The sequence below is a fragment of the Phodopus roborovskii genome, unplaced genomic scaffold, assembly GCF_943737965.1.
Source record: "Phodopus roborovskii unplaced genomic scaffold, PHOROB, whole genome shotgun sequence".
NCBI lineage: Eukaryota > Metazoa > Chordata > Mammalia > Rodentia > Cricetidae > Phodopus > Phodopus roborovskii.
This window is the reverse complement of record NW_026126459.1, coordinates 22,399,656-22,415,541: the sequence shown is the minus strand read 5'-3', so window position 1 is coordinate 22,415,541 and position 15,886 is coordinate 22,399,656. Positions and strand designations below refer to the sequence as shown.

Sequence of the window (15,886 nt, the reverse complement as noted above, 5' to 3'; positions counted from 1 at the left end):
GCATGCAGTACCATGCTTGGCTTAACTGATAAACTCATTTGTCCTATTCATTTATTTTCAAGGACTTTTCTATGTAGATAACTGTATTTTTTACCCTTTCCATTTTATTTCTCTTACTATACAAAGTATAATTAATTATTTCTTAAGGAAGTACTAAGTGTGTTTTTGATAGAAAACAGTAGAAATAAATATCTAGGAGTTACATGAGCTTATTGCTACTAGGAAGTCACTGTACATACATCCTTTCAATGGGTACAACTAAGAGACAGTTTTCTATTAAATTACAAGTTCACACTAACATCTGATGAGAGATGTCATTCTGTAAATATGTTTCTTGTATTGGTTAATGAATAAAGCAGTGTTGAGGAGACAAGGAGGATTCAGGGAGAGGAAGGGGAAGAGCCAAAATGTAGGATCAAGAGAGCAGAAGTCTGGACCCTCTCTCCAGAAAGATATGACCTCGCGGAAATACTTAGATTGATAGAAATGGGTTAATATCTAAGACAGAGTTAGCCAATAAGAAACACTAGTAACAGGCCAACAGCTTTATATCTAATACAGCATCTCTGTGTGTCATTTGGGGCTGACGCAGCTGTGGGATCAGGCTGGGAGGAAACTGCTTGTAACAAACATCCTCAAATCAAATACAACACTGTCATCAAATTTTAGATATGAGTTTCTTTTTTCTTAACCTTTATACCCTAGTCAATTACCATGTATAATTAATATGTTAATTTTTTTAAAGTACTAAAAAATTTTGTCTCTGAGCCAGGTGTTGTGGCACAAACCTTTAATCCCAGCACTCAGAAGGCAGACACTGTCAGTAGTACTTATGAGTTTGATGCTAGCCTGGTCTACATAGAGAAATTATGTCTCAAAAAAATAAAAAGGAGATGCAATCTCAGTCATATAAATATTAAATTAAAAGAATTTAGAATAAATACAATTGGAGATGTCCAAACAAAATCATCTTTGAGTTGGGCAGTGGTGGTGTACACCTTTAATCCTAGCACTCAGGAGGCAGAGGCAGGTGGATCTCTAAATTTGAGGCCAGCCTGGTTTACAGACTGAGTTCCAGGACAGCCAGGGCTATAAAGAAACACCTACCTCAACCCCCCCAACCCCCACATAAAAACAAAAATAAAAAAATCATCTTTGTTCATTTTCATAAACTGGTTCCTCAGAACCACCTTGGTAGTTATCCTTGATTATATGGTGGTATTCTGTTTTGTTCCAGGATTTTATTTTATTTCTTTCTTTCTTTCTTTCTTTCATTTTTTTTTTTTTTTTTTTTTTTTTTTTTTTTTTTGAGACAGGTATCACTATGTAACCTTGGTTGGCCTGGAACTTACTATGTAGACCAGATTTCTAGCTTTACAGAAATCCACCTGCCTCTTCCTCCTGAGTGCTAGCATTAAAGGCATGTGCCACTATGCCAGGCAGATTCCACTTTCATTCAAATTTAATATCCATAGCAATTAATCTTACTTTTTCCTTCATGTTCTCAAAAGTTCCTCCCTGGGCCAGCACAGTATTGGACTGCAAATCAAAAATGAATCCTGATGAATCTGAAAGAATATAGAGAAAAATATATTCAACTTGATACAATGTATGTATTTTATTCATCTAAGACAAAAAGATCAAGGATATTTTTCCCCATATAATTACTAATAATTCAGTTACTACTTAGAAAATTCCATTACATAGATAGCTTATATATAACTATATTTTGAATTAGTCACAAAAATTTATTTATTGTTGCCAGGCATGGTGGCACACACCTTTAATCCCAGCACTTAGGAGGCAGAAGCAGGTGGATCTTGGTGAGTTCAAGGCCAGCCTGGTCTATATACTAAGTTCTAGGACAGCCAGAGGTACATAGTGAGACCTTGTCTCAAAATTGAAAAGAAAAAAGGAAGAAATTATTTTATGTGTATGAGTCTTTGCCTGCATGTGTATATGTGCACCACATATACACCTGGTCCCTGTAGAAGCCAGAATGGGCACTAGATCCCCTAGAAATGGAGTCTTGGACAGTTGGGAGCCACAATGTAGGTACTACAACCAAGCCTAGCCCTTTGCAAAAGCAGCAAGTGCTCTTAATTATTTTTTTAAAGTAGGTTTTGAGGAAACTAGCAATATGCCAATTATATTTAGCATATACTATAGTTCTTAATATCTTTCTTAATTATCCTACCTTAATTTATAAGCCACTCTAAAAATGTTATAAGCAAGAAGTTGCCTATGATATTGTAGGTGGAGATGGAACCATCTGTATTTAGTAGCAAACAAAAGTTATTTCTGTCTTCTAAACTGCCATGTGCATATTCTTAGACTATGAGCTTCATGAATACATTCACTGACTGATGACCCAGATTTGATATGTGATGAAGCAATGTATCCCAGTTTACATTACCAACACCATATCCAAGTTTGTATTCAGCAAGTGAAACTGTACTCAATAAGCAAGGTAAACAAAACTAAACCTGGAATGAGTTATTCAATGTGAATGATTAAAAATAAGGTCTAGATGTTGACTATGGATGAACCCAGAAGATGTGAGCAGGTGGATGCGGGCCTATGCGGGCGTTCGACCTTGTTCCAGCCTGAGTGGAGCAGTGAGGGAACATGAGGAGCTCAGTGCCCACAGGTTATGGGCTGCTGAAGCCCCTTTGCATGCCTAAGGGCCTCCTGTGTCCCCAAGTGCACAGGAAGTGCTCCTTCGTGCCTGGTCATCGCAGAATGAGGCTGAGTGTCCCGCAGCTTCAGTCTCCTTCCTCCCGACCTTTCAAAGCCCCACTCTTGCTTCACTTCGCAGCTTCTTGCCCTTTAACTTGTTTCTGCTGTGCTGCTTCCTAATAGCCTACATTTCCTCTTTTTCTCAATGTGTAGAAAAGTACTTTCCTATACATGAGAAGTTCTGTCACGCCAAAAACTAGAAAGGTTAAGGAGCAGTAAAAACTTATCCAGAGGCCCAGGTCCTTCTGCCCTAAGTAGTGGAGACCAGACAACTCTATACTAGAAGGTATAGAAGAAAACAGGCTGGTGTGCATAGTCAGATCTGTAAAAATGAGAAGGGGAGAAGAGGAAGAGGAGGGGAGAGGAGGACATGAAGGAGCCAGAAGACTGAGTAGGGGGAAGACTAGAGGAGAGCAAGAAAAGAGATAACATAATAGAGGGAGCCATTATAGGTTTAAAGAAAAATCTGGCATTAGGGAAATGTCCAGAGACCTACAAGGCTCAGATGTGGAATAAGTTCAGGGATGCTCAGGAAGCTACTAAATTTGTACCTTTACTTAGACTGCTTACACCATTTCCCATGAATACAGATAATGACAAATTATTGCCTTTGACAAAGTGAGGTGAAAATGGGATTATAATCTGAGAATCCCTCCCCGTACTTTGTGATGCTAGGCATCAAACTCAAGGCTTCCTGCATGTTAGGCAAAAGCTCTACCACTGAGATATACTCTCAGCCTGAGGCTTGCTTAATTTTTCACTGTCGAAAAAATGAAAAAGTCAGTTACAGTACATCTCCTGAGTCCTGCTGCAAAGTCAGGGAGTCAGGGTTTTATGTTAGACAACACTGCTGCTCTGACTCACTGGATACTCTCTCAAGGAAGGCTCCATTATTCTAACAGTACCTTGGTTTTCATAGCTTCTTGCTACTCACTGATATTCCTCACACAGATATACAGCAAGATGAGGAACAATATGATAAAGGCAAGAAAGAAAGAAAAGAAAGGCAAGAAAAGGTAAGATACAAGTAAACAGGTAATGTTAGGGACAAGGAAGTCTGGAAGCCCATATAACCTAGAAGTGCAGATACCATTAGTCATCTTTATTATTTTATTCAACTCCCTTTTGAAAACTATAGAGTAAATTCAAGAGCCCACAAGATGACTATGTAGGTAAAGGCCTCGCTGTCAATTGTGAAGACCTGAGTTAGATCTCTAGGACTCAAACAGTAGAGAAAGCAAATCAAATCCTGCCAAGTTATACTCTGGGCTCCACATGGAAGCTCTGTCATGCACATATCCCCACACATACACGCTCATACACAAAATAAATAAGAATGCAAACAAACAAATACAGATTTTTAAAAACTGAAAATATATAAGCTCATGTAGAAGAGGTCACTGCATGAACTGAACATACCTGCATGTGACAATCAGTGACCATTTCTCAGACATTGTCTCTCACTGGGCTTGCAAATTAGACTAGGCTGACTGGACAGTGAGAATCAGGAAGCTACTTGTCTCTAGATTACAAGATGAATAGAAGGGAAATAGAGAAAGGAAGAGACAGAAAGGGAGGGAGGAAAGAGGAAGAATAGGAAAGAAGGGAGGGAAGGAAGGGAAGACAGAGAAGAAGGAACAAAGGGGGAAAGGACAGATGGAAGGAAAGGGCAAGGAGAAGAGATGAAAGGGAGATGTAGAAAGGAAACAAGGGAGGGACATAAGGACATGTGTATGGATAAGGGGACAAAGCAGAGAGAAACTTACATGGCAGTTCATAAAAGATGGGTCAGGAAGTTGATAGAATAAATACAGTGGGGAGTGCAGTTATAACTTAGCTCTTTCCTTATCAATGAGCCTCAGACCTCCTTTTTCTCATGCCAGTTTGCAGAATAACTATAAAATTGTAAGTGGTGCTGTTTTTTCACATGAACTATTAGAAAATGTAGGAGCTAGAGTTCTATTATACAAATACAAGTGCCAAGTAAGAAAGCTCCTGTCACCAGGTGGTACAGTGCACTATTTTAGTCCCAGCACTGCGGAGGAAGAGGCAGGCAGATCTCTAAGTTCTAGGACACCCTGGGCTATAGAGACGCTGTCTCAAAAGGCAGGAAGGAAGAAAGAAAGGAAGGAAGGAAAGAAAGAAGGAAATCAAGCATGCAGGCCACTGTCACATATCTGCTAGCTAATGCCTAGAATATTTCCAAGCTTAACTCTAGTATGTGAGTGATAATCTTCTGCTAATACTACTTAATACTACTACAATGAAATCACAGCTTCCAAAACTACAAGTAGCTCTGACATGTATTATTTTCTTTTGAGATTTTTGAATTTTCAAATCAAAATTAAAAATATTTCCACCATATTTAATCTGTAAAGACCTCAATCTATGGGGTCACCCTTTAAATGAACACATGGCTATTCTAGCACACTAGGAAAGAGTTCTACTCAGCCTTTGTTTTGCTTTTCCTCATTATAACCTCTCTTGATACTGCATGTCTATATCTTCATTTGCCAGGGTAGCAAACCCGGAAAGAAAGCTAAAGAAGGAAACAAAACCTGGAAGCACTCATTCTTACTCCATTTCCTGTCCCTAGGACTATGAAGCATAGTGCAGGAAGCCAGCTCCTACTGCAACTCCCTTAACATATGCTCACTCTACAAAAATGCACTATCAGGTTACATCTACATCTCTAACACATTTATTACAATTGGATAAATCTGTCTGAGTAGAAAAACTATTTCTAATGAGATCAATTCCAAGACTTACTTATACATAAAAATAAAGCCTAATATACAATACTTGCAAAATCATTCTGAACACATTTCAAAACATACAGATGTTAAGTATAACTGTTTACAATTATGCTCTGGTTTTTAACTTTTTGCAGTTCTTGGGGACCAAATCCAGGTGGCCTCGTGCATACCAGCAAGCACTTGAGATTTGTTTTACCAAGTGAGCTTTATTCCCCATCCCTATGCTTTGGTTTTATTTTCACAATGCTAAGGATAAAACTCAGAGCCCTGTGCATGCAAGGCAAGTGCTCCATCACTAAGGTACACACATTCCCAGATGGCAACAATTATTATTCTAACAATTCATGCATATATGTGACCTTACCCTTCTGGCTTTGTTTCCTAGACATTGCAATTTTCTCAATGTCAAAAAAAAAAAAAAAAAAAATACAGAAGAAATTATCTTTGTCCTAGTTCTGGGAACCCTGCTAATTTAAAAAGTGGGCAACAGAAGTCTGTAGTTAGAAGCAACAAATGCAAAATCCTGGTTGTTTAAAATTCTGTTCACTAGCTGTTAATTTCTTTTCCTTTTCTGGCATCAACTTCTTGTCAGGATGTATCATTGCAGACAGTCATATCTTTTTTCCAGAGAGATTCTAGAAGGAAAAATACAACACATTTACTATTACAGTAATGAATATCAGTAAAAACTGTGTAAGTAACATTTGTGGGTTTTCAACTTCTTCTAAACTAGTTTTAGTTAATGAAAAGCACCATTTTCTGGAGAAGACTTAACCTTACAATCTGATCATCATAGCTGAAAAGTGTGCTTTCTCTCTTGGCCCCTTTTCCTCTCTGGGACTCATCAGATCTCTAACACTTTAGCCTGCCCACGTGGCATAGAGACATAAGCATAGCCCTAACCCCTCATGAAAGCTTCTTTTTGCATTGACCCAAATGCAGAGAACTACTTACCAGGGGTACCCAGCCCAAACAGATACAACTACAACACAACTACTATATTGAAGGCTTGGGGAACATTGTGGAAGATGAGCGGAAAGAGTGTAAGACACAGGAAATCTGCTGCAAGACTGTGTGTAGAGAAACAGGGAAGCTACACACATGATACTCAAATATATATATATATATATGCGCCTAAACAAGACCTGAACAATGACAACACCAGCTGTGAGGCCATGGATGAGGGAAATCTCTCCAGAACCCATTCTTAGATGAGAGCATACAGGCAGTTAATAACTGCTGAGAGAATTAGTCTTCCCCAGGGAAGATCCAATCCCAAGTGGTCACCCCTAAAAGCATAACACACAAAAGCAACACTAAATGTACTCAGCAGATTGCATTTACATATTTTTGCATACATACATGAAGAATAATAACTAAAAGGACCATGAATTCGAGATAGGAGGGAGACAGAACATGGGAGAGGTTGGAGGAGGAGGAGAGATAATCTTTTTTGATGGGTGGGAAGGGTTTGGAAACAGAGTTTCTCTGTGTAACCTTGGCTTTCCCAGAAATTGCTCTGTAGAGCAGGCTGACCTGGAGCTCACAGAGATCCACCTGCGTCTGCCTCCTGAGTCCTGGGATTAAAGGCATGCATCACCACTGCCTAGCTAGTATAATTATTTTAATTAAATACATTTTACAGTATACTCTCTTTATTTTGAGATATTTTTATTTCTTCAAATCTGTTACTGATCAGGAGTAACTATTAAAAAATACAATTGAATCCCATCATTACTGTCACCACGGAAATTGACTTGAAAATAAATATTTCACACATTAATATTTTGTTTCCCCATTTTCAATCAGCAAATCATTGATAAGTAAATAGTTCAAGGTCTGTTAAGAACACCCAAAATATACTGCTGCCCATGGTATAACCAAAGCCCACTGGAGTATCTGTGGTCTGGGATACTGCCTGAAATCATGTTAATGTTTGTGGTTTCGGGAGGCAGGTAAAACCACCACCATACATATAAAATTTTAATACCAACACTGGAGAAGCAGAGGTAAGTGGATCTCTGTGAGTTCAAGTTCAGTCTGGTTTACAGAGTGATTTCCAGGATAGACAGGGCTACACACAGCTGTCTCAAACTGTCCCCACCCCCAATTTTTTTAAAATTCTTAAATGTACAGATTGTAATTACATTTAAGCCTGACTTGTACAGAAAAACCAAAACAGCTTCTGATAAACTAACTAGCCCCAACAGAATGACTAAAGGTAAACTGGAAAGGACCAACAAGAATGAGAGCAGTAAATGACTCATAGAAAAAGAATTGCAGGGGCTGGAAAAATGTCTCAGAGTTTGTTAAGAGCATTGGCTGCTCTTCCAGAGATCCTGAGTTCAATTCCCAGCACCCACATGGTGGCTCATAACCATCTGTAATGAGATCTGTGCCCTCTTCTCACATGCAGGGACACATGCAGGCAGAACACTGTATACATAATAAATAAATCTTTAAAAAAGAAAAGGAAGGAATTGCTGTCTCCACCATGTACTTCCAACCAAACATTTTGAAAGGGGGTAGCTTTCATCTGCTAAGTCACTAAAACACCCTGAATTATTTAGCAGCAGTTTAATTAAGCTTTCTTCACTTTTTCCTAGACAGTCAAATGTTTGTTTTAGCAAATACCAAGAAAAATATAATCATAATTAATTTAGTAGGAATAAAATACAAATCCTGTTTTATGATGATTCTTTAAATAGTGAATAATACAGATATTTAAGGCTATTTCTTAGGATTTACTTTTATGTTATGTGTATGAGTGTTTTGCAGGCATGTAAGTGCACCACATGCATGCATGCAACGCATGCACAGACCAGAAGAGAGCACCAGACCCCCTGGAACTGGAGTTTTAGAGGGTTGTAAGGTGCCAGGTCCTCAAGAAGAGCAAATGCATAGAAAAAGGGAGGGTGGATGAGAGTGAGTCATCATTTGAACTTATCTCTTTTTCATTTTTTTAATTTATTTGTATGTGTGTATGTATGCAGTTACGACTGGGAGCAGAAGAGGGTATTGAATCCCTTGGAGCTGGAGATATAGGCAGTGTGTGAGCTGCCTGCTGTGGATCCTAGGAACTGAACATAGGTTCTCTGCAAAAGCAGCAAGTGCTCTCAACTGCTGGGCCATCTCTCCAAGCCCCAAGTCTCTTTTTGAAAAATGTATACAAATAAATAAATAAAGTAAAAAAGCCAGGCAATGGTGGCACACTCCTTTAATAATAGCACTGGAGAGGCAGAGGCAGGCGGATCTCTGTGAGCTTGAGGCCAGCCTGGTCTTCAGAGCAAGTGCAAGGACAGACTCTAAAGCTACACAGAGAAACCATCTCAAAAAAACAAGGAAAAAGAAAAAACATATATGTATGTGTGTATACACACACAAAAACACACAGTGTGAATAACAGAATGAATAGACTTTGAATTCAAACTTCTAGGCTTGAATTTTGATACTACTATTTAAAATTTTTTTAATATTAGGCATGTTATTAACAATTATGTAAAGGCTGGGGAGACAGCTCAGTTGGTAAAGTATTTGCTATCCAATCATGGAACCTGAACTAGAAATCTAGAACCCATGTGAAAAATCTAGGAATGGTGGTATATGCTGACAGTTCCAACACTGGGGAAGCAAAAACAAGTAGATAGATGGGGATCCCTGACTAACCAACCCAATGTAATCGACTCCCATTTAGAGACCTTGTCTCAGAAGGCATGACACAAGAGACTAATGGCCACACATGGATGCACACTTGTATACACACACACACACACACACACACACACACACAGAAAGAGATTATATATAAATTAGTATACATGTGTTAATGTGTAAAGAAAGCATCAAGCATGACAGACTGCTGGCAGCTAACTATAATCCTTACCTTAATACATACATACTATGAAACCATTATGATGAACTAGACTAGATACCAGCTAACTTTTCTATAAATAACAAGATGGTAATTATTTTAGCCTTCTAAGTCATGTAGTCATAACCACATGCTGTTGCATTATAAAAGAGGCCATAGAGTGTCAATACAAAAACAAAGACTAGTTTCATTCATTCATTCATTCATTCATTCATTTATGGCTTTTCAAGACAGGGTTTCTCTGTGTAGCTTTGGAACCTGTCCTGGAACTAGCTCTGTATACCAGGCTGGACTCAGCCTCACAGAGATCCTCCCGAGTGTCTCTGCCTCCCGAGTGCAGTAATTAAAGGCCTGTGCCACCACCGCCTGATGATGACTAGTTTCTTTAGTGCTAGAAAAAAATGGCTTGGTCAGAAGGTTTGCCATGCAAACATGAGGACTAAGTTTGACCTGTCAAAACCCTTGTGGGAAACAAAACAAAACAGGGCATGGAAGCTCACACCTGTAATCTTAGCACTGGGAAAGGAGACTAGAAAATCCCTGGGGCTTATTAGCCAGTCGGTCTAACCAAACTGGCAAGCACCAAGTCCACTGAGAAACCATGACTCAAAAAACTGAATAAAGGGAGAAGTTAAAGCACTTGTAATCCTTGGGGAGGACCAGCATTCAATCCCAGCACATACATGGCAGGTCACAACCATCTGTTAACCCCAGTTCTAGAGGATTTGACATCTTCTTCTGGACTCCATGGTCACTAGGCACCCATGTACAAAGACATATGCAGGCAAAACACCCATACACATAAAATAAGTTTTAAGTTTAAAAGAAAGTAAGATGAAGAGCAGCTGAGGAAGACACCCAACATGGACCTCTAACCTCCACATGCAAACATATGCACACACATCTACATAGGCACAAAAACACATATACATACACCCAAAAGCTTTACTTAGTGTTGCTGATATTTAAATTTAGTATAATTTTCATGTTGTCACAAAATACTTTTGACTGCTTGTGTGTAAGAGTTTTTGATCCCCTGGAACTGGGATTATAAACAGTTGTAAGCCACCATGTGGATGATCAGAATTGGTTATGAGCACTGGCTGCTCTTAACCACTGAAATATTTCTCCAGCCCTATTTATATGTATTTGTGTGTGGTATGCATGCCCATGGAGGCCAGAAGAGGGTATTCCTGGAATTCCCTGGAGCTGGAGTTGCAGGTGGTTGGGAGCTGACTGACTTCAGTGCTGAGAACCAAACTCATGCCTCTGAAGAGAACATAAGTGCTCTAACCTCTAAGCCATCTTTCCAGCCCCCCTTTTAATAGCTTAACATTTCTGAAAATCAGACACAGCTGACAATGTATGATTATCATGTATGTGTTCCAAGTTCCTGGGGCACTACTAATCTGAAAAAAGAAAAATTAAACAGAAAAAGGAATACACAAATTTTTTTACATTTTTTTACTGGCTGCTCTTCCAGAGGTCCTGGGTTCAATTCCCAGCAACCACATTGTAGCTCACAACCATCTGGTGCCCTCTTCTGGCATGCAATCATACATGCAAGCAGAACACTATACACATAATGGTGACACATGCCTTTAATCCCAGCATTTGAGGCATTTGAGGTGGATCTCTGAGTTCAATGCCAACCTGGTCTTCACAGTGAATTACAGAACAGCCAAAGCTACTTAGTTCACCCTGTTTCATTGCACCTTCTGGTGTACAAGCATACATGTGGGCAGAACACTGTATACATAATAAATAAATCTTTTTTAGAAAATAAAATAAAATTCATTCAATCCAGTTCACAGAAGGCACAGTTCACAGAAATAGGTAAGGAGGCCTGGTGAAAGGCAGGAGAGTCAGGACAAAGCTGGGTAACATGGGGAGAAAGAACATCAAAAGAGATAAAAAATAATCACTAATTACTGAATGTATATGATTCACATCACTTATTCTAAGAAAATAACCAGATTTAGATGTGGTAAGCTTCCTGTATACTCTGCTTAAAACAACTACTCCAGCTCAGATCATAGCACAATGAAATGAGCAATCTACCTATAACCCTGTCAGAAAAACGAGTCATCAGTTCAAGGTGGTACATTTCTGTGATAGCACAGTGATACACTTCATAATCCCAGCACTCAGCAGGTGAGGCTACAATAGACTAAATACATAGTGAGAACCTGTTGAACAATCAAACAATAGACCCTCCTTGCAAAGTAAAAATTCTAAGTTAATACTTCCTTTGACCCCCTTTCTTCTATCTCTGACCAGCTAATAAAGTCATGCTGTAACAGCATAAAGATGATAGTAATACAGGGCTGCACTAGGCAAAGTGATTGCCTACCATGCTCTCCAGCACCAAGCAGGGATGGGGAGAGTAATGCATCAATAACCAGTACCATTAAATATAAAAAGTGGGCTTCTCCAAACACTACCCAAAAATATTTTAATTGCGGCATTTATAAGCAAATGTCTCATAAAAGGGCAGAATGAAGGAAAAAATGTCTAAGTATCACTATAACTAGATGATGACTATATGATCTCCCTGAGACACTTGGGCAAGAGTTAAAACACTGTTAGAGCATTGTTAAATACTACAAGTTCAGGGTAATAATGTTGTCTTTACTGGAAGTACCCTTTTAGTGTTAAGGTATTGGGAGCCAGAGCCATTTGGCTCTGACTAACAGCTGTTAGACCCTTCCCTTACCCCCCCCCCAGACTTCAGTGGAGGACAACCAATGAAACAGCCATCAAGACTGCCCTCATACCAGCACTGGCTGCTTGCCTTAAGGAATCTGCAGAGCAATTACACAACAGCCACTGTTCCAGTCACAAGTGTTTCAAACAGCTGGTGCTAGACATTTGCTTACCACCACCAGCCTCAGTGGACTCTAAATGACCCTGCAGCTATTGTCACCCAGGCTCTAGGAGAAGCAACTCCCCTGAAGCAAGTCCCTTCAATATGAGGGACTGTTGTGTGATTGGTACAGAGTCCTTCATTTACATGAGGGTCTACCAGGATTGGTGCAAACACCCTTGCAACACATACCCTTTCTGGCTCTGTAACCTTTGCAGACAGCATAGAGACATTTTCCTGTGTTGTCCCCTACTGTTAGAACATTTGGCTCAATAAATGTCTTTTCTCACCAGGTGATGGTGGCAATGGTGGTGACACACACCTCTAGTCCCAGCAGAGGTAGGTGGTTCTCTGTGAATTCAAGGCCAGCATGGCCTACAGCGCTAGTTCCAAAACAGATTCCAAAGCTACATGGAGAAACCCTGTCTCCAAAAAAAAAAAAAACAAAAAAGGCTTTTCTCAGCTGGGTTGGCATACATCTGTACTCACAGTAATCTGTAATCCAGAGGCTGAGGCAGGAAGAATTACCCAAAAGAACTGGGAAATGGAAGACACCATCAACAGGATGAAGCTTGTGAGATTCTCAGGATGAAGTGGAGACATAACTTATGACCACTGAAGAACAGAACACAGGGCCATGGAATAATCACCAGAATATATGTCAGTCAGTTTGGACACATGCCTTAAAGCTTGGAAAGAAACTGCACAGTAAGAAACACCAAGTATTGGAGGAAATAGCACTTGATTAATCTAGTCTATTGACAGCTTACCAATGGAAGCTGTTGCAGGAGAGGTGGAGGAAGAGGTGAAGAGAAAGGATGTGGCTGCAGCAGAGGAAGAAGCAATCCTAACCAATGATGTCTCTCAAGATTACTATTTCAAAAAATTTTTACTGTTTTTTTATTAATTATTTACCTACTTTTGCTTTGTTTTTTTAGAGATAGGGTTTCTCTGTGTAACAATCCTGACAGTCCTAGAACTCACTTTATAGGCCAGGCTAGCTTTGAAATCACTGAGATCCACCTGCCTCTGCCTCCCTCCTAAGTGCTGGGATACCACCACTGACTATCTTTTATTTTTATATGTATGTATGTGTGACTGTGTGAGCTTCTGTCTGACATGCATGAAGGATTCTGTGGAACAGATCCCTTGGAACTGGAGCTTCTACAGACTGTGACACCATATGGGTGCTGGGATTCAAACTCAGGCCCTCTGAAAAAGCAATTAATGCTCTTAATCCCTGAGCTATCAATCCAGCCCATTTGAGATTTTAAAATTATTTTTCTTTTTTGTGTGTATGTGCCATGTGTGTGTGTATACCCACAAAGGCCAGAAGAAGGCATCAGACCTTCTGGAACTGGAGTTGCAGGCAACTGTGAGCCACTCTACATGGATGAGGGAACCAAACTGAGTCCTTTGGAAGAGCAAGTCTTAACTGCTGAGCCATCATTTCTCAACCCACAATTTGGTATATTTCTTATACAGGTTTGTTTGTCAGTTTTTAATAAACATAAACATGGAAAGAAAAAAAAAAGCCTCAAGTGATCTTTTACTGCCCCCTTTTTTGGTTGTTGTTGCTGGAGACAGATCTAGACCCTCACAGTGCAGGCAAGTGGTTTACCACCAAGCTACATCTACATTACCAAGCCTTCTTGTTTAAAAAAAAAGTGAGATAGCATCTCATATAGTTCAGATTAGCCACAAATTCACTATGTGGCCAAGGCTGGGCTTGAATGCCCTCTACCACTGAATTCTAGAATCAAAGGCATTTATTTGTCACAGTGCCCAGGCCTTTCTAGCCTACTTTTGTCCTTTATCATCAGTTGAGAAGGCTGAGCTGGGACCAAGAAAAGGACAGCAGAAGCAGCAGCAAGTAGGAACAGGCTGAAGACAGCAACAGTGACATAACCTTGGTAACATAGAGAGACCGGTTTCAAAATTAAACCATTTAATTTATTCAAAAAAAAATGGGCAATAGACTTCAATATACATTCCTCTAAAGAAAATACAAAGAAAGAAACATGAAAAGATACTCAACTACGGGCTGGAAAATCAGATATCTAGGTGGTAAAGAATACTTACTGCAGAGGACCCTGGTTCAGTTCCCAGCACCCATATGGCAACTCACAACTGTGGATAACTCCAGTTCCAGGACCAGTTCTAGCCGGGTCTGGTGCCCTCTTCTGTCATCCATAAACTGCTATACACATACAATGCACATAAATTCAGGCAGCCACATACACATTTTTTTTAAAAAAGATGCTCAACATCATTAGTCACTGAGGAAATGAAAAGCAGGACCACAACTAGGAGGGCTGGAGAGATGGCCCAGCACTGGCTCCCATCACCAAATAGTAGTTCACAACCTTTCATAATTTGAGTTCTATGGGATGCCATGCCCTCTTCTGGCCTCCGGGGGACATCATGAACATATATGGCACATATACAAACATGTAGGCAAAACACTCATATTCATAAAATAAGAATGGAAAAACTTTGAGGAAAAGAAAACTCAACTAAAGCAGGAGGTAGTTTTGTAGAATGCTTGTCTAACAAATATGAAGCTACATTAACCAGATGAAGCACACACCTGTAATCCCAGCACTTGGGTGGAGTCAGGAGGACCAGAAAGTCAGTCATCTCCAACTAGATCCAAAAATAAAGTAACAAGTTTGAACCTAAACAGAGCTACATGAGACTCTGTCTCAAAGAAAATAAAATAATAAAAAAGTTCCACTAAACCCACACAACTATATACCACTTCACACCTACTATTTCTATAATAACAAGTAAGAGGAGGGCTAGGAAGGATATGGAGAAATTAAAACTACCACACATACTAGTGCAACACAGAATGGTGCATCTGTGGAAAACTACATGGTAGCTCCTCAAAATCTTAATATAGAATTCCTACTCAAACCATCAATTCCACTCAGGTATAGACAGATCCAAAAGGACTGAAAGAAGGTACACAAATAACACAATTTAGGAATGTTCATGGCAGCATTTCCTTTGTTCTTTTGTTTGTTTAGTTTTTTGAGACAGGGTTTCTCTGTGTAGCCCTGGCTGTCCTCAAACTCACAGAGATCTACCTGCCTCTGCCTCCCAAATTGAAAGCATGTACCACCAGCACCTGGCCCTTTTTTTTTTTTTTTTTTTTTTCTTTTCCCTTTCAATAAAAGACCTTATCTCACTATATATCTATCCCTGGCAGGCCTAGAACCAGGCTGGTCTCAAGAATCACGGAGATCCGTCTGCCTCTGTTTCTTGAGTGTTGGTCCTAAAGGAATGAACCCCATGCCTGGCACAGCAACACTTCATTAATAGCCAAAGATAAAAATGACCAATTGTCAAAAGAGAGATAAACAAAATATTCCATCCATATAAAATAAATAGCATTTAGCCATAAAAATGAGTAATAACCTGACAGAAATACTGTGAACCATATTGTCAGGTTTGGCTTGATCATAACACCATTCAATAGATCTTCATTTTAGTTATCAAACTGCAGTCACCTTCATCTGAGGCAGGAGGGTCAGAAGTGTGAATGCAGCCCTGATTACATAAGTAGAAAGAAAAAAAAAGAAAAATATAATGACACTTATGTATGAAAATGCCATGATGAAACCCATTACACTATATACATACTTTAAA

The 15,886-nt window shown here is 39.5% G+C and overlaps 1 protein-coding gene across 3 annotated transcripts in view; it reads right to left on the bottom strand.

The window, feature by feature from the left end:
* Window positions 1-15,886, bottom strand: part of Spats2 (spermatogenesis associated serine rich 2) — a 63,841-nt gene that overhangs the window by 39,454 nt on the left and 8,501 nt on the right. For 2 of the 3 annotated variants that reach the window (XM_051189843.1, XM_051189844.1), the window contains exons 2-3: window positions 5,860-6,130; window positions 1,489-1,568 (exon numbers count right to left, since the gene is read on the bottom strand). In XM_051189843.1, coding sequence (XP_051045800.1) covers window positions 1,489-1,568; window positions 5,860-5,884 — 105 coding nt within the window. In that variant the 5' untranslated portion in view covers window positions 5,885-6,130. Of the gene's footprint in view, window positions 1-1,488; window positions 1,569-5,859; window positions 6,131-15,886 lie in introns of those variants that run through there. The other variant, XM_051189845.1, reaches the window with a different exon arrangement.